Raw genomic sequence first — 26292 nt, 5'->3', positions numbered from 1 at the left:
TAACCTGGAGTCCCATTTTGAAGAGGCCAGAATTTCAATTTCATGATGAGGTTCTATTTCCATACTTCTCTTTTCTCCACAGCCATTCACATCTATGCTTAATTTAAAGCAGAGTTCTCAAACTTCAAATCCTCCTAATATGTCACAGAGACTCAGGAATAATGTTTATATAACAAACTGAACTCACCAACAACAACAGCACAGCCAAAAAAAAATATTTTGCAGACTGCAAATCATGTTTATGTTTTGAAATCATGTTTTGGCATGTGGCGCCACCTACTGCCGTCTACCAATCATTGCAGTCAGTAGAGTCTCAGCTGCTGAGCAACCACGGGTTGCCAGTTACGTCAGAAAACGAAACTTAAATGTATGGATTTGCATGTAGTAACCGTTTTTGGCCACATTCTTACATATGACACCTTTAAACTTTTTTTTTTTTTTTAATAGATAAATCCAGTGTTCTTTATTTTCAGCTTCTTTAAAGTGAATATGTTATGATTTCTTTGCTCCATATAACAATGATAAATAAAAACTGATCAACATTTTAAAAAAATAAAAATAAAAATAAAAAATAAAAAACAACTCAAAAAGAGTCCAAAACTGAGTCTTACAATTAAGATATTATGCATTTCTGTGCTAATCTAGTAAAGGGGTACTATTAGTATTTCGTGACAAAGTGTGTTGCTTTGCAAACTGCTCGCTCTCAGTGCCGAAGTCCACAGAAAAGAAAATCAATGATTTTGCACCACAGCACACAAGAGTTGTTAGCCCACTACTGTCTCCATCAGTGACTTCAAACGTGTTCTTTCTTTTTTTTGACATTCTTCAGTGTTTGAAATGATAAACCTAAATACATTATTACTGATTGGATTTTGGTACAGGAGAGTGGGTGGTTTCCAGTCAAAAAAGGTGATCTAATGGTGAGACAAATAATAGCCCTGCCTTCTTAAAGATAGGTGGAAAAACTGTGGAAAAAACTGTTTGGATTGGATGGAGATTTTAAAGGCCTGTCCATTCCACAGCTGACTGACATTTTTCATTTTTGTGATGATGGTGTGAAGAGGATTTTAAGCAATACAGTAAAACTTGCTCCAGAAAATGATCTCCCACCCTTTATCACAGTGATGTCAGTGCAGTCACTTTAAGATTTGCAGCCTTTTCAAATTGATTCTGCATATCTGGGTCAAATCTGACCGATGACAGATTGGTCTCTCTTGCTCTGTTTCTGTTGTTTGCAGCTGATTAAGGCAACAAGTATGAACTCAACTAAATGTAGAAGTATAGTGAGGTATGATGCAGCCTGATCCTGTATGGTTTATCTGTCTAGTGTCATGAGGGATGGGACTCCTGACACTAGACAGATCACTCTATGTCATCGATTGTTTGCAATTAACCTATTGAATCAAGCACAAATCCAGCTGAAGTCACTGGGAAGTTGTCAGTATGAGTCACAGGCCACTTCTTTTGCGGAGGTAGGTGAGTAGATCCAACCTGACCCAGGTGACCCTCCCTCTGTCTACACTGCTGCCTGTTATCCCTGTCCTCGAGGACAGCAGTGCACAAACACTGGACATATGTGGGTGTTGTACTTTGTGTTGTGACCTGTCATCTTTGTTTAAGTATGACCACAAGGTCCACCCACGTTTGTTTACTAAAAGATAATCCACTTCAAACTGAGTCAGCTATTTATATGAAATCAGTCACCTTCACAGATTAAACGGTTAAAGTTTAAAGGTTTTAAAAGTTCAAATTAATGTGTGATTTTGTCAAAGCAAAGTGACAGTATAGACCCAGTCTATTCGAATGGCATATTGTTGTTTGTTCATGTATCTTACACCATGCTGCCCTCTGCTGGAACCAGCTTCCAGTGAATATTAAACAGCCTCAACTGATAAAATCCTGTACTTAACTGACCTATTCCTTGTTGTATAATGTATAGTTTATATCTTGTATCCCATTGACCTGCTCTATTTCTTATTTTTTTATAACGTGTTTGTATTTTTGATGTTACTCTGTTTACATGCTTCCATTCTTTAAAATTGTATGTGTGTGTGTGTTTGCTTTTTATACTCTTAATATTTGTGTAATACACACTGAATAACCCTTGAATGTTTTTCTGTGGAAAGGACCTTGCAAAAGTGATTATTTTATGCACTGCTGAGTCAAATATCTGGTAGTTCCATACTTCAGCCACTAGAGGGCTCTGGAGTGATGGCTGAAATGCTATGCTTTACTTTACAGAGCACGTGACGAGATAAATGTTGTTGTTAATGTTTTTGTGACCACATTTATTTTTCGCTAGTCATTTTCCCCCATTTATATTTATGGGGAATAATGTAACCAGCCAAACAGTTAAGTAAAAAAAAAAAAAGACGCAGTATGAATATGTAAACACACCAGCATTGATATAATTCTTTATTTATGAATAAATACACATGTATTTTATCTTTGTGCATAATAAAATCTAAATCGAATGTAAAAAAAATAAGCATAAAACAAAGCATGACAAATCATGACCATCGCCATCATCTCACTATGACATCGTGACTACTTGCTAAAGGGGACCGTCAATTTAGGAGTGTATTTTTAAATATAGTTTATTCAAGCGATATGGTGTAGGTAAAAAAAATATACACGTAACGTAAAATGAAAAATACCTACCAAAACAAATATATTTTTAAAGGGAAAATCGTTTCCGGCTATCAGGCAACGTCACTTCCGGGATGTAGGGGGTGAGCAAAATGACAGCTGGTTGTTTTCATCAACAAGGGGATTTTGAAGTAGACATTGAAGGTATGTATGACGACGAGCTGCGGGTCATTTCGTTCTACAACGTTCTTTCATAAAGTGCTGTCAGTCGCTGAGTGTTTTCATGTCGTTTTTGTCTGTAATTTTTTTCTGAGCGTCCATCAAGCTGCTGATGCTGCTGATGCTGATGCTGATGGGGGTCACAGTCTCATTCTGCTCGGCTGTCAACAACAGGCACTTTGCACTTGAAATTCCCACACCGTTCTTAGCCGGAAATATAATGGTGGGAAAGTGCTGTTGTTCATGTTTTAATTAAGAAAAAACAAACTCCATTCACAAATGTGACAATTCTGTGGTTTCTACGTCTTATCAGTCGGTATAGTCCGTGACAGGGCCACAATGAGAATTTAACCTGATGAGCGAGGATTAAACATTAGTTCGGCTTAAGTCTCATAAACGAAACAGCACGTGTAATAGTAAAAGATCCATTTTATCATGCGTCAGTGTTGTTGCCACGATGGGGGACCGTATTCGGTAAGACACGCTTAAAAGTTTAATGTTTGTCTAAATAAGTTTGTGGAAACTGTTTATGCCGAATTGAGAATACACTTTGTGTGAATCTGATATTCTCGTGGTCTGTATACGACTCGACGTATTTGTTCACTGACAAGCCAGGAGTTTTATAAATTACCAGATTTTTCAAGGATGTTTGGCGTAATTGACCGCCCATAAATCAGCTGAATCGCATGAATGTCGCTTTGTAGGTGCCTGATGTGTAATATGAATCTACCAGTTTATATCCCTTACGAATCAATATAAAACTGTTTTGTAATTTGAGATTTAGTGGGAAATCACATTTAAATGTTCAACTTTAAATCATATTGGATAAAGCCTAAATCACAAGGATATAGTATTTAATTCTCTTGCATCAAATTTTACAAACTTTATAATATGTTCACCCAAAAATAATAATTGTTCAATTTGGCCCAGTTCCTCAGGGAGTCTGGCACAGAGCAAAACAGATATAACCTTTGTTGTACAGTCTCCTCTGTATGTATGTTGTCTATGGTTTGAAGAAAGTGTGACTCACTGCTAAGCAATGTGCACATTTTCATTCTGCTGACTACAGCAAAAACCAACCTTTGACCTTGTTTGTTCTCCAGCATCATGTGGTAAACGCCTCTTGAGACCTTCCTGTCCTGGGCACCACGCACCAAATCCTGACAACTGACCAAAGAGGAGGCAGCAGTGTCTGTCAGCCCCACCAGCCACTCTGGAGTAAGACAATACTTACTGTATATGTATATGTTCATAGATAGCCTGTCCCACATAGACAGCTTTGTGTTGTGTAAAAGTAATGTCATATATGTTTAAAGTGTGCTTGAAATTAATGGGTAAATTCAGTGCACATGTGTCAGTAGATAGAAATCATAGTAGTACATGTAGTATGGACATGGGCACTAAAAGGGTAGTTCAGGTTGTGCGAGACAGTGACACAGTCTGAGTGACGTGCTCTTTGTGAAAACATGACAAAATGGAAAACACATTTTTGCAATTTCAAAAGGCTCACAAAATAAATAAAGTCTATGCCTGCTAATGTCTCATACAGACTGTGAGATTTCAGATTTCAATCGTATAAGATCATTATAAATCACACTGTGGGACATGGATACGAACTTGCAAACAATATGTTTTCCACTTTAGGAAAACCAGACCACTCCAGACAAGGCTGTATGATGTTGAGATACAATAACAAACCTATTCTTCAGACATTGTGATGATGTTACAATCTACTATCTACTGACTAGCCAATGAAAACCTCAAATGACCTAGAAATCACACTCAAATACAGTGGAGGTAACATCTCTCATCGGAGTGTGAATCATCTTCTTCTGCCATTTTCCAACGGCACATGATTATGATGTTGCTAACATGCGTCATCATGGCAGCTGACATTTTATGCCAGTCTGCATGTATGCCACACAGTGTGATTTATAACCATCTTGACTGCTGAACTCTTGAGGTTGTCACTGAAATTTTTACTTTTATTCTTAATAAATTACACATATATTAAATTAATGTTTAACATTTGGAAATAGCTTGTTTTAAGATCATCCATCCATTATCTACCGCTTTATCCTCCAGCGGGGGGTACTGTGCCTATCTCAGCTGACATAGGGCAATAGGAGGGGTACACCTTGGACAGTTCACCAGTCCATCGCAGGGACACATAGAGACAGATTTACTCACACTCTCACACCGATGGTCAATTTAGAGTGACCAATTAACCTAATCCCCAAATCTGCATGTTTTTGGACTGTGGGAGGAAACCGGAGAACCCGGAGAAAACCCACACACACACGAGGAGAACATGCAAACTCCTTGCTGAAAGGCCCTTGTTCCAACAGGGCCTTGAAGTTGTTTTAAGATAATATTTCATGTTAATATTAAAATAGTCAGCAACAATATATTCTGCGCAAATTTGCTCTTTATTTTGACAATTTGGTCACGAATAAGGGTGGATCAAAAATGTCGATTTGGTGATATATTGTTGTCCTTCCAAGTGTAAAAAACGATAATCGATAAATTAAGGTGGTCTGAAGTAAACAGTCCCTGACAGTTTTACTCGCTGGGCGTCGCTACTTGATGTCTTCTCGCAGTAGTGCTGCTCAGATGAACAAGGGCCTTTCAGCAAGGAGTTTGCATGTTCTCCTCTGGCTTCCTCCCACATTCCAAAAACATGCAGATTTGGGGATTAGGTGAATTGGTCACTCTAAATTGACTTTTGGAATGAGGGAAACTTGGGAGGAAGTTACCTGGATGAAGAAGAGAGTTTACAGCATGATAACGGTGGAGATAGCTACGTTAAGAGATGCTCTATCTACATTCAATATATAGATGTTATGCACTTTATTCTCTGTTGTGAATAAATAGAGAAATCCTGCACCTATCACTATATGATTGTTTTGCAATATCACAGAATGGCTGTATCATGATATTATCGGTATCGTTATGAATATCATACATATATCACATATCATGAATGCTTGTCATTGTTAAAAAAGTACGTCCTGTTTTTGAAAAAGGTATTTGGATTAGAAGTGAAATATAGTATTAATGTGGACGTAATCTGAGTGGGGCGTGTTCTGGTTTCTTTGACAGGCCCCCAGTGAAACAGGAGACAGTGAGCAGTGACAGGGGTCACATCAAGGGAAGCGTCTCTTCAGGTAGGACGCTCTGTGTCAAACATGTGTGTGGCTAATCTTAAACAGGACTCTGGCTGGACACACATCTGTATTTGGTTTGTCTTGTGTCTGTGTGTGAAATGGAGTGGCGTGTTAATGGCTCATAGCACGATTAATTATTATGAAGAGTAACAGATTGCTTTCAGGCATCACCACAGTTTACTGCGGCCCGTTTTTGTCAAATCAGTTACTGTAACCAGATCCTTTTATTATTATTTTTTTCTGCCATAACCACTACATAATTTATGCTTCCCTGCAGCACACTCCAGAGTCAGGCTCTGCCCCACCATCCTTTTAACACACGACACAGACACTTCATCATTTTAATTATGGCATCTTAATTATAGCAAGTTTGCAATATTGTTGTGTTTTTTTAAGTTCAGCTTAATGATCAGCCTTCTTCAGGAATATTTAGACTCTGTGGTTTGCTGATGGAGAGCTGAGGACACCTCCTTGTGCGTCTCCTGCTTCCATTACCACTTTGCCATAAAACAGAGACACATTAGATGTCAGACTGGACAGTGTCAAGAGGATTATTTTGTTTTACTGCTTTGTTCACCTTGGAACAGTAATGTGTGCATGGATGATTGTAGCGACCAAGTCCTGTACTGTGGTGCTACTGATGATATCAGCAATTCATTTTCTGCCCATGTCCACTTATTTGTCCATTTCCATGAAACAAGCTTCTTTCTATTTCCATTAAACAAATCTAAAAATTAAACTTAAACCCGAGCACATGTAGAAAACTGTTTGCCTTGCATAAAATGACAGGTGACCTCAAATAGCCCAGCATGAACCCAGGCTGGTGTCAGCCTCAGGCAGAACATTAGAAATAAAATACAACCCCCTCGTGTTTGAGGGAAAATCTCACAAATAAAAATGAGACATGGCTCCTATAATTGATGTTGTCGGATTTGTAGACAAGAAGCGAAGACTGTTAAATTATTTAGTCATATAGTCTTTGTGCTTATTTAATTAAAGGGATAGTTCCAGTGTTTTTTTTTGTCTCCTTATTTGACATACTAAGCATGTCCCCCGCACCAACACACATGTTGGAAAAACAAATTCTAGCCACTTAACTTAAAGAATCCCATAATAGAATTCTGCCTGCTAATTAGAGCTGCAATTAACAGTTATTATAAAATCTGTCGATAATTTTCTTGATTAATCGTTTGGTCCATAAAATGTTGATCAGTGTTTCTCAAACCTGGGAATGATGATGTTCTCTCGTGTCTTGTTTTGTCCACAAACCAAAATGATTCCGTTTGAATGATTTCCTTGTTATGTGGAGCAAAGAAACAAAGAAAATATTCATATTTAAGAAGCTAAAACAATCAGAAATCTTGTTTTAATAATGAAAAAAAGCTGATTAAACTGATTAATCGATTAACAAAATAGTTGACGATTACTTTAGTAATCGATTAATTGTTTTAGCTGAACTGTTAATGCCTCCTACAGACTCAGGGTATCTGCAGGGTTTTAAAAAGTCTTAAATCCAATTTGAATTTAAGGCCTTAAAATGTCTTAAATTCTCCTAAAATCTCATAAAAGGTCTTAAATACAATTTTGAAAGGACAATTTATCGAGCACCAATAGTTAGTGTGCTGTGTGCGCATTGCAGTGTGTTACAGCTTAGCATAGCAGCGGAGAAAACTTATTGAAAGCCCACATCTGAGCTGAATTGCTTGCATAAGATGAGTAAGTGCAAGTTCTGCGATTTGTGGCTCCAATTTTCCTTTCGTGTCTTTTGTACTTTTTTGCCAGTATGTACTTGAAATGAGTCTTTATTTTATTTAATTATATTCATTATGGTCTTAAAAAAGTCTTAAAAAGTCTTAAATTTGACTTACCTGCAGAGACCCTGAGACTGTGAGATTTCAGCAATCTTATGTAATCTACACCTGCCTAAATTTACAGTATCTTATATCTAATATGTTCACCACATTATCTCACTGTTAGATAGCCTTTTCTGACTGGAAACTGAAGTTTGTGTCCCTCTATAAACTGCTCACTCCCTGCACCAAAGAGAAAATCACACCTGTTGCCTCAATCATGAAGTTCAAATGTGTAATTTCTTTAATTCTGTGTTTTAAATATTTTGTATGGATTGACCAAAGTGACAGAAAATGACTACACTGTCTCCTGACAGCTCCTGTCTCTATGTGAGAAAAAAAATGATCTATGAACTTTGGTGAGGGAGAGGACACTGTTCACAAAGTTGTGTTTTTTTTCACTGTGAATTGCACTGGTCTTGGTTGTTGCATGGTTGAGGCTCTTGTATGTTCTCGCAGCTTATCACTGTGTCTGTCTCTTTCCAATCTGTGGGATTAGCTGAGGCGGAGGCTGCTCAGCGGCACGGAGCCATGGAGCCACTGGAGGATAAATACGGTCGTTCCTTTGTGGAGGTGATGAGTGAAAAGTACAGCCCAGAGAACTTCCCATACCGCAGAGGACCTGGTATGGGTGTGGTGGTTGTGCCCACTGCAGGTCCTCAAGGTTCTCCCATGAAAGGTGAGCTGGAGATTGAAAAATAGTCCTTCATTTGTAAAGGGTCGCAGCTTGTTACATGTCCAGTGAACTCAAAAAGTATTCAGCCCCCGACACTTTTCACTCTCTGATGGTTTTAAGTTAAAGACCAGATTAAATGTGGTCGTTGACACTGACCAACTTCACTGTACTTTATGGGCCCCCAGTGCACTACCGTCACAGGGAACACAACTGCCAGTGGAATCACAAGAAAAACATTTGTTTCCACTTGACAGAAGCCTCACCTAATAAGATCTACTCTAGTGTAAGTCTACAGTATCTGAAGAACATGTTAGCCACTTTATCTTTAGCCTTTTCCAACTAAAGCTATGTCCAAAGTCGTCATTTACTTGCTGGTGGGGACACAGGAGCTGTCTATTGCTACTTAATTTGGTGTCACTTGGGTAAATCTGATGAAGGATAAGGGTTAGAGTAGATCAACAACGTCTGTGTGCCGTGACGTTAAGTTGCAGATTTCTCCTTGGCCTTTCAGTCAGTGGCCGCTGGTAACTCGCGCACACCCCCAATTTCCAGCTGTGTAAAACTTTAATATACTATATAGATATAAGGTTTTATTCTGTTTTACTATAGTGTCTTCCTGTTGTCATATCCTAAAGGAGGTTTTAGCTCTTATTTTGGCCTTTGGCATTGGCACATTTGATTTTAAGGCAATATTGCTCTTATTTAAACCCATTTAATCCCCCTCTTTTTTCAGTGTGACTAATCCATATTCATTCCTCTGTCCTCTTCTCCCCCTTCAGATCGTCTGAACCTACCCAGTGTGCTGGTGTTGAACGGCTGCGGCATCAGCAGGGCAGGCGACCGGTCGGAGATTGCTGCTTTCTGTGCCCATGTCATGGAGCTGGACTTGTCCCATAACAAGCTACAGGACTGGCATGAGGTGGAGTTGCTGGGCTTATTACAGTTAATTTGCATTAAATGATTAAATTATGATTCAATTATTTTTTTTTTATCATTTAATGGAAATTGTCGATAGTAAGTAAGAGGATAAAAAACCACCACTCTCATCCTGTAAGTGATAGCAGGTAAATGCTCCAGAGGAAGAAACGTAGCACAGGCTTTTTCATTTGTGATGATGAGATAAAAAATACCATTGAGCAGGAACACAGTTGTTCATGTGGTTTTGTCTAAATTAAAGGATAGTCCAGGTATTTTGAAGTATGGGTATATGAGGTACCAATTCATAATCTGTGCTGAGTGTGCTGTGTAATCAGTGCAGAGACTCTGATGCTTGCTCTCAGTGGGCACACAAGAAAAAAAAAGGATTTTAGCCTCCTAAGAAAAGGCTCGCCAAATTACATCTATGCTTTGCCTTTGACTGGAAACTCAAGTTTTATCTACCACACCAAAGTCCATAGAGAAACTCTTAGAGATTTTACATTCTGATGTTCAGGAGTTGTTGATCCACTGCTGCCTCCATCAGTAAATCCATAAATGATTTTGGGACTTTTGTGTTCAAAATTCGTGCCACTTAGGCAAATTTGGAGGTTTTTTTATTTGGAGATAATTTACTTCAGTGGCATGAACTTAGCAAAAAAGGCCGCAGCAGTCCAGCAGCAGAGTTTTTTCAATGGACATTGGTGCAGGAGATTGGGCCAGTCAGAACATGCTCTTTAAAGCTGCAAAAAAATGCTTGTTACTGCACATATAAACTTTCATTTAATTTTCTTTGTGCCACCACTGGCAGCCATGTTTTCAGTGAGAGCCAGCCTCTCTGGCTCAAGCTGGTTCTTAACACAAGGTGTGAGAGCTATGTGTCAGTACCTCATACAACCACACCTTAAAAAAAACAGAATTATTAAACCTCCTGGATTGACATTAAAGTAAAGTATAAAGGCACATTATTGTTGTCTCTGGTTTTCAGATCAGTAAAATAGTGTCCAGCATTCCAAACCTGGTGTTCCTGAACCTGAGCTCCAACCCTCTGGCAGGAATGACCCTGGAGCCACGGTGCGCTGAAGCCTTTTCCCGGGTGCGACGCCTCGTCCTCAACAACACCCAAGTATCCTGGGACACTGTGCTGCTGCTCACGAGGGAGATACCTGAGTAAGAACACTCACACATAGTCAGTTGACTTAAAGGGTTAGATGAGGTCTTTTGAAGTGTGGTTGCATGAGGCACTGACACATATTATTGAAAACATGGCTCCCAGTGGGGACGCAAGGAACAACAGATTTTAGCCACTTAACTAAAGACTCACTTAATAACATTGTGTTGAAATGAGAGGTCGGAACTGGGAGAGACGAAACCTCATTGTTGACCACGTACCTGAGAGAAAAAAACAGGGCAAAACAGTACTATGTCTACGACTGATTTACTGTGAATCAAATACAACAGAAGTGCAGTTTATAGTAAATGTAACATTGGAGCGATCTTGGTGAGGTAGCTGCGACTTTCTCAGTCAAGTTGGAAATGCTGACTTCCCACTACAACTGGAATGCACCATAAAATCCACACTGACCTTATGTCTGTAAAATGACTGTAAGTCAGCCTTATCACGTTTTTTGTAGTGTGGTTGTATGAGTTATTGACATAATCATTGCTGACTGAGCTGTGCGCCACCCCAAGGGTGTGAATTATTAAAATGAAAAACTATAATGATAGCTGTATACAATGTTCATGATTAATTCAGTTGGAGAGAGGTGAGTAGGTGTCCAACCTGTGAACGTGTGTGTGTGTGTGTTTTTACCTGTCCCATCCTTTTAAAGGTCCACTTGAACAATGTTCTAATGGTGAGAATGTGAATTGTAAACACAGAATTCCTCCACTCAAAGGTCCATCCATCCAGGTCCATTTTTTTGAGCATGCTAACAAACTATGGTAGCCTTCACATACCAGAAAGTATGGTTTGTCCATTTGGGCTACTGTAGAAACATGGTGGCAAAAGATGGCAGCCTCCATAGAACCTAAAGTACATATAAAATGTAATTACACACTTACTTGTGAGTAGTATATTCAGTGTATGCCAATAAACCCTCGTAAATGTTGCACACCATAGGGCTGAAACCATTACTCAATTAATTAATTATTAATCAATTAATCTTCAACTATTTTGATAACACTGGTCAACATTGTTTAAGTTTTTTTTAGCTCATTCAGGATCATTTTGATGTGCTGAATCCAAAAATCACATTGGTTTTGCTCAATCAGGTCAACTTTCTGAACAAAGCTACATATTTTTATTTTTGTTTTACGTCATATGATGCGAAATTCTTTTATATTTCTTACAATAAACACATTCTGAAGATTTTGCATGTGCCAACTCATGACTAATTGTTTTTTTCTAATATAAATTACAAGTGAATGAAATGGCTTTGACTAGAAGAAAATGTTTTCTCCTAAAACTTTTTTTGGATGAGAAATATTAACGAAAATCAACTGATAATGTCACAAAAATGTTATCAATTAGTCAGAAGATCGGATTTTTCTAAATCATATTAGCATAGAAACCTGACCTGATTGAGAAAAATTGATGTAATTTTTGGATTCAGCGGTGCAAAATGGTCCTAATTGAAGAGAAAAGACATAGACATTACTTTTTTTTGTAACACAGTGTAATCGTTTTAATCGATAAATAATATTTAATATTTAATTTAATTATTCTTCAGATTTGTCTGCTTTTTAATGTGAATATTTTCTGGTTGCTTTGCTCCATATAACAACAAAGTCATTAAAACTGAATAATTTGGTCTGTGAACAAAAGAAGACATTTAAGAACATCGTCATTTCCAGGTTTGACAAACACTGATCAACATTTTTCAACATTTTTCAACATTTTATGACATTTTATGGACCAAATGTTTACTTGATTAATCGAGAAAATAATTGTCAGATTAATGGATTCTGAAAGTAATTGTTGCAGCCTGAGCTTTAAAATCAAAATGTTATTATTATATCTATATTATGTCCATATATAAACATCGGGGTCCCAGTCTGATAAATGTTTCCATTTACATATCACAAATGCAGCAGGACATTTTCTAGGACACTGGAGGATTTCCCAGTTTCTCCTGCTTCTTTCTCACATGAGCTCACTCGGATTTTATCCAGGGATTAGACTGGAGAGCCTCGGTGAACAGTTTCCATTTGCATTCACACATATGGCCCCTCAGACATTCTCCAGAGAATGCACAGACTTTAGCGCATGTCTGAAAGCAGCTATAAAGTACCAAGTCCAAGATAATAGCCGCAGAGACTAAAGGAGAAAACCACAATGACAAAAGTGCTTCTGAAAAACACGTAAACCAATTTCATTGTGTAAAAAAAAATAAAGCTTGTTATTCAAGCTACATTCACATTACGCCCTTTTCATTGAAAAGCTTGTTTATTCTGGTCCAGACACACCCAAAGTCCACAGTAACCTGATATTTTTGAGCAGTTTGGAAATACTGGCTGCATTTTAGTATCAACAGGCAGAAACAGGGATTTTTGGAAATGGAGATGCACTTATTCACATTCATTTCCTGACTGGTTCTGTTTTTGGCTTGATTTGGATGTAAATACCCTCAAATTAAAGCTGAAAGTGTGCAGTTAAAGCACACCTTGTTCGATTCATTTGTAATCCATTGTAGTGGTGTATAAAGCCAAAAAGAAGAGAATTGGGTCGATGTCCCAATATTTATGGACCTGACTGTATGCCATGGTCACATGACCTGCATTTTAGGGTGTGTTGTATGGACGCAGGAAAATACTTGCAGGAAAATACTTGCAGGAAAATATGTTTACATGAGGCGAAATGTAAAATTGTGTTTATTGTGTGTTTTGGAAGAGCTGTAACTAACGATTAATTTTTCCTAATCAATTCATCTGTCAATTATTTTCTCGATTAATCGGTTAATTGTTCCTATTTGGTCCATTAAAATGTCAGAACATTTTTGAAAGAAAGTTGTTTGGTGTTTCTCAAAACCTCGAAATTGTAATATTCTCTCATGTCATGTTTTGTCCACAAACCAAGTGTTAAGTTAAGTTTATTTTTTACATGGCACAAAGAAAGAGGAAAATATTTGTATTTAAAAAGCTGGGGAAAAAATCATGGAGCTTATTTTCAAACTGATTCATCGATTATCTAAATAGGTGATGAGAGGGGCAAGCGACCCTGGTTCGAATCCCGCACCAAGTGGTCTTTCCTGCCTCTCTGCCTCCCAGTTCCTGTCTCTCTTCACTGTGCTGTCCATTAAAGGCAAAAAGCACCCCAAAAAATATTTAAAAAATAGGTGATGAGAGTGGTGCTGAAGTGTAACTCATCTTTTTCCATTTGTCAAACACAACATATTTTGTGTTTTTCAAAAGCCAACGTGTGTGGAGAGGATTATTTTGAAAGTTGAAGGAGGAAATCCTCTGTTTTCAAAATGCCCACCTACATGGAGACAAGAATGTCTACCATGGTGCGGTGGAGGAGCCACCCTGCATAAAGGATTGTCCTCATTGTCCTCCGAAGGTCGAGCCTACATCACACCCTTCATCTGCTCCTTCTGAACTCTGCTCTGTTGTCCTGTAGTCTGGAGGAGTTGTTCCTGTGCCTTAATGAGTACAGCAGTGTGAGTGCCTCCAGCGTGGCCTGCCCGAACCTGCACCTGCTTCACATCACCGACAACAGCCTCCAGGACTGGGCCGAGGTCCGCAAGTTTGGCTCCATGTTCCCCAGCTTAGACACTCTGGTCATGGCCAATAACAACCTGGCATCCATTCAGGACAACAAAGATATCCTCCATCGGCTTTTCCCCAAACTACGCACCATTAACCTGAACAACTCAGGTCAGGCTCTTTGTGTGTTGTTATTTAAGAGTCTTATGATGTATTTTCAGTCTGAAATGTTCCAGATTTGTCAGGACACATGACAGCATCCCAAATTATAGAGTCACTATTAGAGATGACTTTAAAACAGCTATTAAATTTAGCACCAGAAAGTAAGTCACTGTTTCTAGAGGCTTTGTTTTATAGCAACACATTCTTCTCCTGGACAACCTTTATCTCAGGTTTAGTATCTATTTTGGGCTGCATCCGTGGAGAATCTATTTTTTACTCTTTTAGATGAAAAAAAAAAACGATAACAAAAGACACTGAAAATTACATCAACGCTTTATTTTTGCCATATCTTTTTCACTCAAGGAAAAGAAAAACATCCTTCTTGTAAGTAATTTAGTCTCGGATAATTTTATCTAAAAAAAACATCTTCTGCCCACTGACTGACAAAATGATTCATGGATTATTTACTGAAGATGCGACATAATAAGGCAGCAGTGATTGCATGATAGGATTAAATGTCCAATGTGAAAACAGAGTAGGGTTTATTCAGCAGAAATGAAATTGTTTTTGTATTTGTGTATAATCACATGAAAATTATTTCTTCTTATTACTTATCTCATTACACATCATTTAGGCAATGACCTTGCTTTATGGCTTGGTTGTCAGTGCTGTACACAGTCCCTGCACTGGGAACCAGCTTGAGACATAAAAAACATGAAATTAATTCAAAGCAAGTTCATAAAAACGTGTCTTGAGCTGTTTCTTGAAAACTATGAACAGAAGATTGGTTGTTTAATTTGTAGTTGGAGTGTGTTATACATTTTTAGTGCTTGTCTATGTGTGTGTTTGTCAGGTCTAAACCAATGGGAAGACATTGAGAAGTTGAACTTCTTCCCCAAGTTGGTGGAGGTGCGACTGCAGGGCATTCCCTTATTGCAGACCTACACCAACGCAGAGCGACGGAGCCTCATGATCGCACAGTGAGTCCCATGATCACTGAACACAGCCTAAGTCAACAAAGCCTCACATATGTGTTGTTTATTTACATTATGTACAGTATGCAGTACTGGAAAACCACAGAAAATGCCTCTGGTAAAAGTTATCTATTAGAAAACTTCAGTAAATGTTTTCTTTTTAACTCACTGATTCTACATTGGAAACAACTGCTTTACAAGTCATCACTAGTTTGTGTATGTCGCATATAAAACAAAGTCACAGCAGTTTCATGCAGCTGTGCTGTGATGACCCCCTTGAAGAGGTACTATAGTAATGGAAAACCAACCAAACCGTGTAGAGTCGAGCCGAAGCGATGCAAGGCAAGGCGGTACTATGTAGTGGAACCACACTGGCGTGATGCTACACCTGTATCAATAATTAGTCAAGCACCGCCGACTCCGAGGTGGTGGTGGTGCGGTGCCCCAGATCAGATTCTTCTCGGGGCCCATAAAGGCTTGGGTTGGCACTGGTATCTACATTGAAACCTGTTTGTACTTCTACATTATTAATGACCTCAGACTAGCTTTTCCAAATTAGATTTTCTGTCAATGGTCCCAACATTGTAAGGCCATTAGCACCATAACAAAGATGTGTTTAGAGTAAAATTAAAGTTATTACAAATACTAGTACAGTGCCCATAGGAAGTATGTATTTCTATAGTTAGAGCTGAAGAAGATTTTTCAGTTATGGTAATGCATGATAAGGAACGTAAAGGCTAACATAATACAAACACTGTGCAACCTCATTAGACACAACGCAAAACAAATACACCTTGTAAAGAAATTCCAGTGTGGCTGACAGTCACAAAACAGCTTGCCAAGGTTTGCCAAGTTAGCCGCAAAATAGTAGCCTGCTAATGCTAAATAAATAGGTGCTCGCGTATTGGTGAATGGGCACCGACTTCATCTTTTCAGTATAACACCATGTTCTGCGTTGAACCGTGTGAAAATGTCTCAGTGAGGACAGTCTCTTCACTTCCATCTCCCCGCTCCAGACAGCGCAGCTGCTGCTGATGAGCCACTGCCTGCCTGATGTAGCGTGATAAATCAGCGAAATTGCGGCAAGGATAAATCAGCAAAAATTTAAATTACTCCAAAAACACCATTGGGCCATGCTCAACCCATATCCAAAATCTTAGGTGGATTGGACTGACGGTCAGCGATATATTCCCGTCACTGACACACAGACACAACTTGCTTTATAGATAGATAAAAACTGTATGTGCTCTTCCTCAGCCTTCCTGCAATATCACTACTAAACGGTAGTGTTGTGACTGACAGTGAAAGAGAAGATGCTGAGAGGTTTTTCATCCGATATTATTTAGACTATCCAGAAGAGGAGCTGCCATACAGGTACACTACACACATAGTTGTTTTTGTTGTTGTTGTTGTTGTTGTTTTGCATGTATGTGTGTGTGCTTTTAAGACTGACAGCACAAACTACGTTCTCCTCTGTACCTTCACAGATATCATTCTCTGGTAACTAAATATGGGCGATTGGAACCACTTGCTGAGATTGACCTGCGACCTCGCTGTCGTGCCCAGGTGGAAGTTCATTGTGAAGGAAAAGTGGAAAAGGTGTGTTTAGCACTGATGGAGCTATTGCTCTGATCTATCTGCTCTCACTACTGATAAACTGGTGCAGCAACGGAATCTTCAGCATTGGTGTCAACAGATACAATATTATCCAGTTGACATTAATGATATGCATAGGCGTTTTATATATTTACAGTTTATGAAGTTAAACAGAAGTTATTCTGCGAATAAACTCGCTGTTTGTAGCATTTAATTAGAAAAGAATCAAAAAATGCTGTGGACTAATATCAGCCATTCTCATGGGCCGAAGGCAGTTGCCTAGTTTTCCAACCCTGTTGCAGCAATGTACTGTAACACAGTTAAGCTGTGGAGATAAATATTCTCATTCTGTCAACTGCTACGTCCAAGTAACCTACCACTGTCAAAGACCCCCATCAAGCACATCATGGTAAAGGATAAATATACCTTTATACACTCTTCCAGTGGAGAAACAAGGAATAACTGATTTTAGCCACTGAACAAAAGGCTCCCCTTATACAATATTTGCTTAAGTCTTATGTATCTTAAGAATATTTATTACCTCTAGTCTTCATATCAGCGTTAGACAGCCTTTCCTGAGTGAAAACCTTGCACAAAGTCACTAGAGAAAATTAGTATTTTACATCATGGGCATAGGAGTTGTTGAACCTCTGCTGCCTTATTTTGTGATTTTGTTGTTTGAAATCCTTTGTTTTGGATTTGTCCAATTGACTTAAAACCAAATGAGGAAGCAGTAGACCAGCATCTTCTGTGTTCCTGCAAACTAAAAATTCTAATTTTCTCCATTGATTTTGGTGCATGAGAGGGGAAGATTTACAAACCTGTCTTTTAGTCAGAAAACGTTGTCTGATGGCAAGATCAAGTGCTTTATATATAAGATGTTTTAATATTGTAAGACACTGACTATGTGTCACAAAACAAAAAAACTTAAATATCTCTTTAATGTTGTCCACTTGTGATAGACTCCCTCAGGACAGATGTTTTACAAGGCGTGAACACTGTCTATAGGTTTCAGGACAACGGGGTTGATGTTGGTTTAGTCTAATTCATTGAAAGGTCTGCATGATGCCGTATTCACCTTTCTTATTCACTGATCACTTCTCATTTAATATTCCTACATTGAAAATAGTGAAATGAAATCATGTAAAGTGATGTTTGCATTTTACCATTTGCACAGTTATCAGCTACTCTTACAGCCTTTGAATTAATCACGCCATTTTATGTGGCCCGCGAGTGATTCATTGGTGTTAAAAATCTGTGTTAAAATAGGTCTATGCTGCTTTAAGGTATGCATAAACTACATTTCCCACAATGCATGGCGATTGCATTACCCACAAAGTGACGGCACTGCCACTCGTCGCAGTGTATCATTGGATGCATCATGCGAAGAGTGAAATTGAATAAGTAAAAAAATACAGAAAGTTATTTAGCAATATGTTTCGGAGTAGTTACCTTTATTTTACATTATATTTGTTTACATTTAGTTACATTTATTCTGTATGACAGAGGGTAACCATTATGCTGACGTGGCCCTCAGTGAAAATTAGTTTGACACCCCTGGTTTAATGTCTCAGACGTAGTAACCCTTTCTGCTTGTGTCAGCTGAGCATCCGTCTGGACCAGACAGTGGCCGAGCTAAAGAAGCAGATGACAACGGTGGTCCAGCTGTCCACCAACAGCATGAGGCTCTACTACATCGACAAGTTCAGCGCCTTCGGTCCAGAAGAATTGAAGTACAACACCCGGGCTCTCCACTCCTACAGCATCCAAGACGGTGATGAAATTCTGGTGGTACCCAAGAGCAAATGAATGGTGGATGACAAACTGGCCGATTAGAGTGACTCCTTAATAGATTGATTCATCGGATTATTTGTTTACTTGCCAATTGGCATTGCCGAAATTGAGGGAAAAAAATGCGTCAGGAGCAGAACCAGCGCCCCCGTTTGGAATGGAAAGAAAGTTAAAAGTTAAAGGTTATGTGAAAACAATCACAGAGACTGAACAGTGGTGCCACTGTGAGGCTGTAGTTGGAAAAGCCACCAGTCCAGAGAGTATTGTGTCTTTATTTCAGCTTTACATGAGGGCGTCCACTGGACCAAGTGCACAAATCTGTCCCGTGGAGAACAAGGCCGAGAGAGCCAAACACACAGTCAGCTAGCAGCTTCAGCTGTACCAGCAAAGCTTCACTGCAGCTCTGTCTCATAGTACATGGCATGTACCATAGCAACATGGACAAGTAACCAACACCACCGGTTTGCCCACTCATCACAAAAGCTACTATTATTAGTGATGAGGCAGCGGCACTGCTGTTTTCATTTGCACCTTTACAGCAGCCACAAAATCAGGAAGAGCAATGTCTGTTTAAGACCTGCCCAAAAGTGTTTAGTTGTTAGTCAGTGTTTAAACTATTTATTTTACACTTTCTCTGGATAATTAACAAGATTAGATGTTGGCACATCACCTTTTGAGCACTTGTGAAAAAAAAAAAATCCTTATATGTACCCCTCCAGGCACAAAATACTCCGCTTTACATAACTTTTAACATTACAACTTGTGCTTCCACATTAGTCACAAAATCATTTCGTATGAACATGTGTACAAGTGTAGCTGAAATTAAAGGCAAGCACTGAGGAAAAGCGCCACCTTATGCAGGTAATAATAAGCCTAAACTGAACTTTGTATATCACTCACTCTCCAGCGAGAAAATGTGGACACAGGAGCTGCTATTTTAGTGGTTCATTCTTACTTTATGTCACTTTGGTGAATCTGATTTCATTCATATAAAGTCACCAAAATAGCACATTTGTACTTACAGGTGGAGGCAGCAGTGGATCAAAATCTCCTGTGTGCTGTGATGTTAAATCACTGATTTTCTCTATGGACTTTGGTGCGGGAGAATGAGCGGTTTACAAAGCGTCAGTAATGGTTTGTGTTAGTACTTCATATACAGTTACTACACTGCAAAACTATCCCTGTAGCACACATTAAGATCAAATACAATTAAAGAAAAGTCTATTTATTCTAAAATCTAAGGAAAGAGTATTCCAGAGTTACAGCCATAGACACAGAAGGTGACCTTGATATAGACACATATAGTAGATAATTAATTAAAAAGCTTTATGCGAAAATGGCTTCAGGAGTGCAATGATCATTATCTATAAGTACTGTATAATGTTTCTCTGAACATTAATGTTTTCTTCTTAATCACAGACCAACATACCCACACAGGTCTTGTGCTGCCCCCTACAGGCTTTATCTGTAAGGTATTGTGAGGAAAGAAGTAACACACACACACACACACTATTATACCGAAGACAATCTCTATAATAAGTTTATCGTCTACATTTAAAAAAAATATATGCTTCAGTCAGTGTGGCTTCACTTGACTCGTAGTGTTTTTTTGTGTGTTTGTGTTTCTCAACATTTTAATGTTACTTATAATATTTTAACATTCTCAACATGGTTCCTCTAATTTAGGTGCGATAATTCCCCATGTTATATGGCTTTAATAGTTTCTGATTATTATAATTATTGTTCTTTTATTAATGATATGTGGGGTTTATTCTGTACTTACTCTTTCTTTTGTGAGTTGTATTTTTGTGATATTTCTATAATTATTTGCTGATGGTCTTATTTGGTGGGCATTTAAATGCTAATCAGGCTTAAAAATAGTACAGTAATTGTCCCTAATGAGATATTGATCTCAATGTAGTGCATCTTTAAAGAAGCTTTACAACTTGTGTTACAAACTAGAACAGTGGGGGTGTAACAGATGTGGGCATTGACCACGGGTTATCTATCCAGATGCTTTTCTGGAAAATTAGGTTAAAGTGATGAGTGTTTCGTTTAGTTTTGGATTGAAAATTATAATACAGTGGACAATGCAATGTGGACAATGTAGGCGGTCTATCAAAATTATCAATTTGCATTTTTGTATATTTGGCCATGTCGCAGAACACTGCAACAACGTTTGGTTGCAATATGTAACTTCGACTGCCACTAAATCCTACACACTGAAATTTGGCCTTTTACAATAGTACAAGAGTCATTTTCTGGAGGGCACTCTTAACCTGCAGACTATCCTTGTGTTATTATTCTACCATAGCAGTTTATGTCCCACAAACAAGTTTATTTGGCATCTCACACATCTCAGACTTCACCAAAGATGACTCATTGGCTCGTTACTGTCTTAATGTGGAGTGTATGCCAGTGTGTATTGATTTTAACATGCAGCATCCACCTTGTATAAGAGGAGCAACGTTGTTAGATGTTGGATTCTATTGCTTTTTCCTATAGCAAGCAACATAATAGTATGGGATTCCTGATACAGTATTGCAGTAAAGGAAAGGGCTGAGTCATCAAGCCACAAAGTTAAAGTGATAGTTCAGGTTGTTTGGGGTTGTATGAGGTTCGGACACGTAGTCAGCACTGACTGTGATCAGCATTCACCCTGTGCTGGGAATCAGTTTGACATCTGGACTATTCCTCTCACTTTGCTCTTTGCTCTTTTCTTTTTTTTTGTACTTCTTTGTAAACCACATACTCTCTTCATCAAGGCCCAGAGACAAAATCTGTGATTTTACATCATGGTACACAAGAGTTGTTGATTCACTGCTGCCTCCATCAGGATGTGTTATTTTTGAGACTTGTAGTATTAAAATGACCCTGTTTGTGGTTTTGGCTGCCCCCACAGTCCCTCTTAGCTATATATATATATGAATATATAAATATAGATTTTTCTCTCAACTTTGGTGCAGGACAATGAGCGGTTTACAAACATTAGCTTCCAGTATGTTAAGGCTGACCTGTGTCGAGATAAAGCAGCATATACGACATCATGGAATGTAGATTATTATCAGGTGAACCATCCGTGTCCTTGCTGGCAGCCGTGTTTCAGTGAGAGTTAGCATCCCCGTCTCATCCTGGTTCTCAGTGCAGAGGACATGCCGGGGGAAGCACACAGAGCAGTCAGTATCAAACTGTTCGTGTCAGTACCTCATACAACCACACCTCAAAAAACCTGAACTATCTCTTTAAGTCATCACATCAAGTGGTTGTTTGTGTTTGCTGCAGCTTTTGTGTGTTCACTATTGATAGAAAACAGTGTTTTTACCTTTCAGAAGTATTATATATATCTCTATAATATCTAACTGTCACAACTCTTCTAACACTGTTATTATTTATTATTTTAAACACTACTGCTGTACTTGAACATGTGATATATATATATATACAGTATATGTGTGTATATACACATAGTTATGAGTCTAAAAAAGACTGAGTTACTGTCTAACAGTTCCTTAACCATTTTATCCCAGTAGTGCTGAATACATGTTAGCGTAGCATGAAAAAGAGCCATATCAAACCCGGCAGAGCTGTGCTGCCAGGCACCGACATCCAAACTCTGAAGTGTTGAGCTGCAGCATGAGTGTTGAGGTGTGTTTGCAGTGAGTGTGTGCACTATGGTCAAAGGTGTGCATGTTAGACGTGTTTGCGTGTTCACTCTACCTGCTTAGATTTATGGAATAATGTACTCGACTTGATAGAGGTTTGAAATTAAGACAGAGGTGAGATATTTAAGTGTTAATTTATTGAAATCATCCTGATGATTTTTTGTCTTTTTGAGCGCATATGTTATGTATTGTGTTTCTTGCAACTTGCTACAAGCCAAAAACATCAGCAAAGTTATTTTACATCCCTAAAATCTAATCTAATCTATGTTGTATTCTGGCTAACCTTTGGTTAACTTCCTTCCCATTACTGCCAGTTACATTCCATCCACTTTACAACACCTCATGAACATGTTTGGTGATGGACGACAAACAGCCTAACCTCACAGTTCAGTAATGCAAGAATATTACTGACAGCAGCTTTATTGTCAGGTTTTACATGGGTTCGGGTGTTTTGATGAGATTTGATGGACAAATTGTAATTGATCCAAATATTTGACAACAAAAAAACAGATTATTTGGGGGGAGGGACTTCAATTCTGCACGAATACTCCGTTAACAGCTAATGGTCATGTGCTGTGTGTTTGTTCCTTCTGTTTTGTATTTTGTTGTGTTGGTCCACAGCTGTACGGGTCAGCTAAAAAATACAGGTTGCTCAGCTAAAGCCTGAGCAGTAAGTCTCAGCTCAGCTGTGAGGCCTTTTTCAAGCTCATCAGTCAGCAACCCTTCAGGGAGACGTGCATTTCTTTAGAGGCAGAGGTAATAATTCCACCAGCAGCGAAAACCACAAGAACATGTGCGTCTAGATTGAGCCAATAATGTCTGTCCCTGTTGAAAGTGCTTGATGTCACTGTCGCTCTAATTGTTTTCTTTTATGGAGATGGTTGTGACAGGTGAAAAGGTAGTAAAAATGAAGTCATAATTCTAAATAACCTCTCACATCAGTGATGAACTGCCTGTTCGTTCAACAAAAGTGAAACAGTCATTCTGTTTAGATCCGGGCTCTCCTGCTGAAATAGAGTGAACTATACCCGACACTGAAATGCTTCATAATGTCTTTGTTATGCTAAAGCTGCAGTACGCAGGATTTACTTGTTATTTTGAATAGCCAGGTTTTTTTTTCTGAGGTCCTTTGTTTAGATGAATACAGACAGACTCACTCATTGTATACATGACAGATGACCTTGTGATGCCTGAAAATATGTGTTTCACTTGATTCATGCTCTTGGTCACACTCCGTATGTTTCCATGCACAGTCAGGTCCAGCCGATGCTTACTGTCCTTGTCTCAGCATACAAGCACTAATGGGGAATCGACATATTGAATGAAGTGTGCCTTCATCTGCTCCACTAGGGGGCATTAACTTGTTAGTATTAGGTGTCTTCCATTTGAGCTTACAGAATGCCAGAAAGCTCAGGCCAACTTCAGTCCAAGTTGGTCCAATACATACACCAGACTGCTCTGTTAAATATTGTGATTTTAGAAACGTCCTTAGTAAAGAGGATTTATAACTGATATACAGTGACTACACTTTCTGACCAATCAGTGGCAGGCAGTCTGTTGACATCACATTTTAGTAGTAGTTTAACATATTAAAGAAATCAGTCATTTAACTGGTTTACTTGTTTACTTCAAGTTCAGTATCACTACACTGAATGCTTCACTTTGCATATGGAGGTGTAAATTAATTAGTGCTGGGTGCGTTAACGACGTCAACGTTAACGCGTGACGTCATGTTTACCTAACTCAAATTTTTGAAATGATTCTCTAAATTAACGCTAAACTTTAAAAAAAAAAGAGGCCCACATACACAGTACACAGGTACACTGGTTATTTGTAGCGCTGCTCTTTTCGTTTAATAAACTGACCGCTCCAGTTCGACTGTAGGCGCACTAACGGTGTTAAACGAGCTAATTCAGCTAACGGAGCTTACTGGTAACTGGTGCCTGGTGTCACACACGTCTTTTCTGCGTTAACGTGCATTTACGTTCGTTAACCTAAAATTAACACACACATGGCCACAAAAAAATGTAATGCTTAAAAAAAATAACAGCAGTGACACTGGTTTGGTGTAAATAACACAACTTCAATTAATGCAATTTAAAGCAGTAAAGTTGACTCTGAGGGGGGGGGGGGGTTTGGTCAGTGCTGCTTAGGGTAATGGTAGTAGTAGTAGTAGTAGTAGTAGTAGTAATATTAATAATAATAGTTTGACTCTGACTTGCACCTGGGTGGGATAATCTAAAAAGAAATTATTTAATACAGTTTTAGTCTACTAAAACTGATTTGGTCAGGCTACAGTAACTAATGTTCCAAAGACATGTAAACATTCTGACTGGTGTTGGCTGGTTGTTAGCTCTAGCATTAGCCTCCGGCGAGAACTCACTGGTTGTTTACTCGTAGTACTTGTGCGAGTTATGGGATTTAACACCAATGAGCATGGTTGTGCAAGTAACATCACATTGTTTTCAGTTGTGAGGCTGTAAAAAGAGTCCAGAGGAGGCGCTAAGGTTTTTCTCTCTCCCAGATCACCTGAAGTACATTTTGCGTAAAAGGTTATGACGGAAGTTACTGCCCAAAGAAATCCTGCCTACTGCTCCTTTAAACACTGCTAAGTATATGTGTTTGATTCTGCTAATGCCAGACTTCTGGTAGCTGTAGAACAATGCATCCTGCTTGAATGGAAACCTGAGAATCTAAATAGATTGAGCTATTCTGGATTATTCCGTTAATACGCTGCTTGAGTCATCATCATCTGCCTGTTAAAGTGGTGCACCAGAGCTCAGGGGAACTAAGAAGGATATATTTGTCTTTACTATACAGCAAATGTGATAATAATGTATAGGTTTGGGTTGAATGAAATGTGCAGGATGCCCCTGCTCAGACCCATGAATCAGTATTTCAGCTCATCACATCACTCATCTACTGTATGTAACTGAAAGCATTATCAGATTTGTAGGACGCTGTATGAAGCATTAAATGGAGCAGAGTGAGTCATCCATACTTATGTTGTTGTACGTAAAGAAAGATGTGTCACGGACTGGTAATAAAAGGAAGTCTCCCTTCTCTGTGTGTGTGTGAATCTTTCAATAACAGCAGCAGCTGGAAGAAGCAGGTCAGGAGTCCGCACGTGTTTCATGGTGGCAGGAAGTGATATACCGCAGTATGAGTTCATGATTTATTCACTTTGATGCAGACGCTCATATACATGCATGAATGACTACATGAGTGCTGGAACTGAAAAACATTCTTTTTAAGGAGAGTCAAAACCAATCACATTGAACATAGTAATAAGTGAACACTACCATATGTCAGAAATTAAAAATGTATACTTTTTTGATTTATTGCTCAGGTAAAAGAGAACAAACGTGTTTGCTTTGTAGTAGTAGTTTAAAATATGTTCTCTGAATGCACAACCGTACAGCAGATAGGCTACAGCACACCGTGTGAGTGTTTATCAAAGTAATGTTTATGCAAATATTACTTAAATTTGGTTAACACATAAAAGAGTTAAGATCATTCAAATTTTTGAAAACAATTTGCTTACTTTAATTGAATGAACTTAATTAAGGTGTTACCAAGTTAAGTAATATTTTTGTTTGTCATTGCAAAAACACACGTAACTGATTTGGTATCAGGCACGTCATTTTCCATTACTTCATAGTACCTCCTCAACATGGAGGTAGTCATCATAGCACAGCTGCTCGAAATTGCCATGACATCGTTTTATATGCAACACAAACAGTTGTTTTCAGTGTACTGAATCATTAGAAACAGTTCATTAAAAAGATTTGTTCACAGAATCGTTCAGTACTTCCTGCATGACCGGAGCACACACAGTCTCTGAACTGGACGGGTTGTGAAATAACGCTAAATACACCAGACTCCAGAAATGTTGACATTTTAGAAATGTCCTTGCTAAATGTTTGAGATTAACATGTTTTCAGGATTTTGAAGTCATTTCAACTGATCTACAGTTTGGCATTG

The 26292-nt window shown here is 38.6% G+C and overlaps 1 protein-coding gene across 1 annotated transcript; it reads left to right on the top strand.

Moving 5' to 3' along the window:
- Nucleotides 1-2907: 2907 nt before the first annotated feature.
- tbcela (tubulin folding cofactor E-like a) lies at nucleotides 2908-19418 on the top strand. The gene is made up of 11 exons (XM_083887366.1): nucleotides 2908-3031; nucleotides 3912-4026; nucleotides 5911-5975; nucleotides 8325-8504; nucleotides 9281-9420; nucleotides 10405-10586; nucleotides 14038-14294; nucleotides 15139-15265; nucleotides 16517-16633; nucleotides 16747-16858; nucleotides 18458-19418. Exons 4-11 carry the CDS (start codon nucleotides 8357-8359, stop codon nucleotides 18662-18664), a joined length of 1290 nt encoding a protein of 429 aa, XP_083743492.1. The 5' UTR covers nucleotides 2908-3031; nucleotides 3912-4026; nucleotides 5911-5975; nucleotides 8325-8356; the 3' UTR covers nucleotides 18665-19418.
- Nucleotides 19419-26292: the final 6874 nt, after the last annotated feature.

This window comes from Microchirus variegatus (assembly GCF_963457635.1).
Source record: "Microchirus variegatus genome assembly, chromosome: 3".
NCBI lineage: Eukaryota > Metazoa > Chordata > Actinopteri > Pleuronectiformes > Soleidae > Microchirus > Microchirus variegatus.
This window is presented reverse-complemented; position numbering and strand designations above follow the sequence as displayed.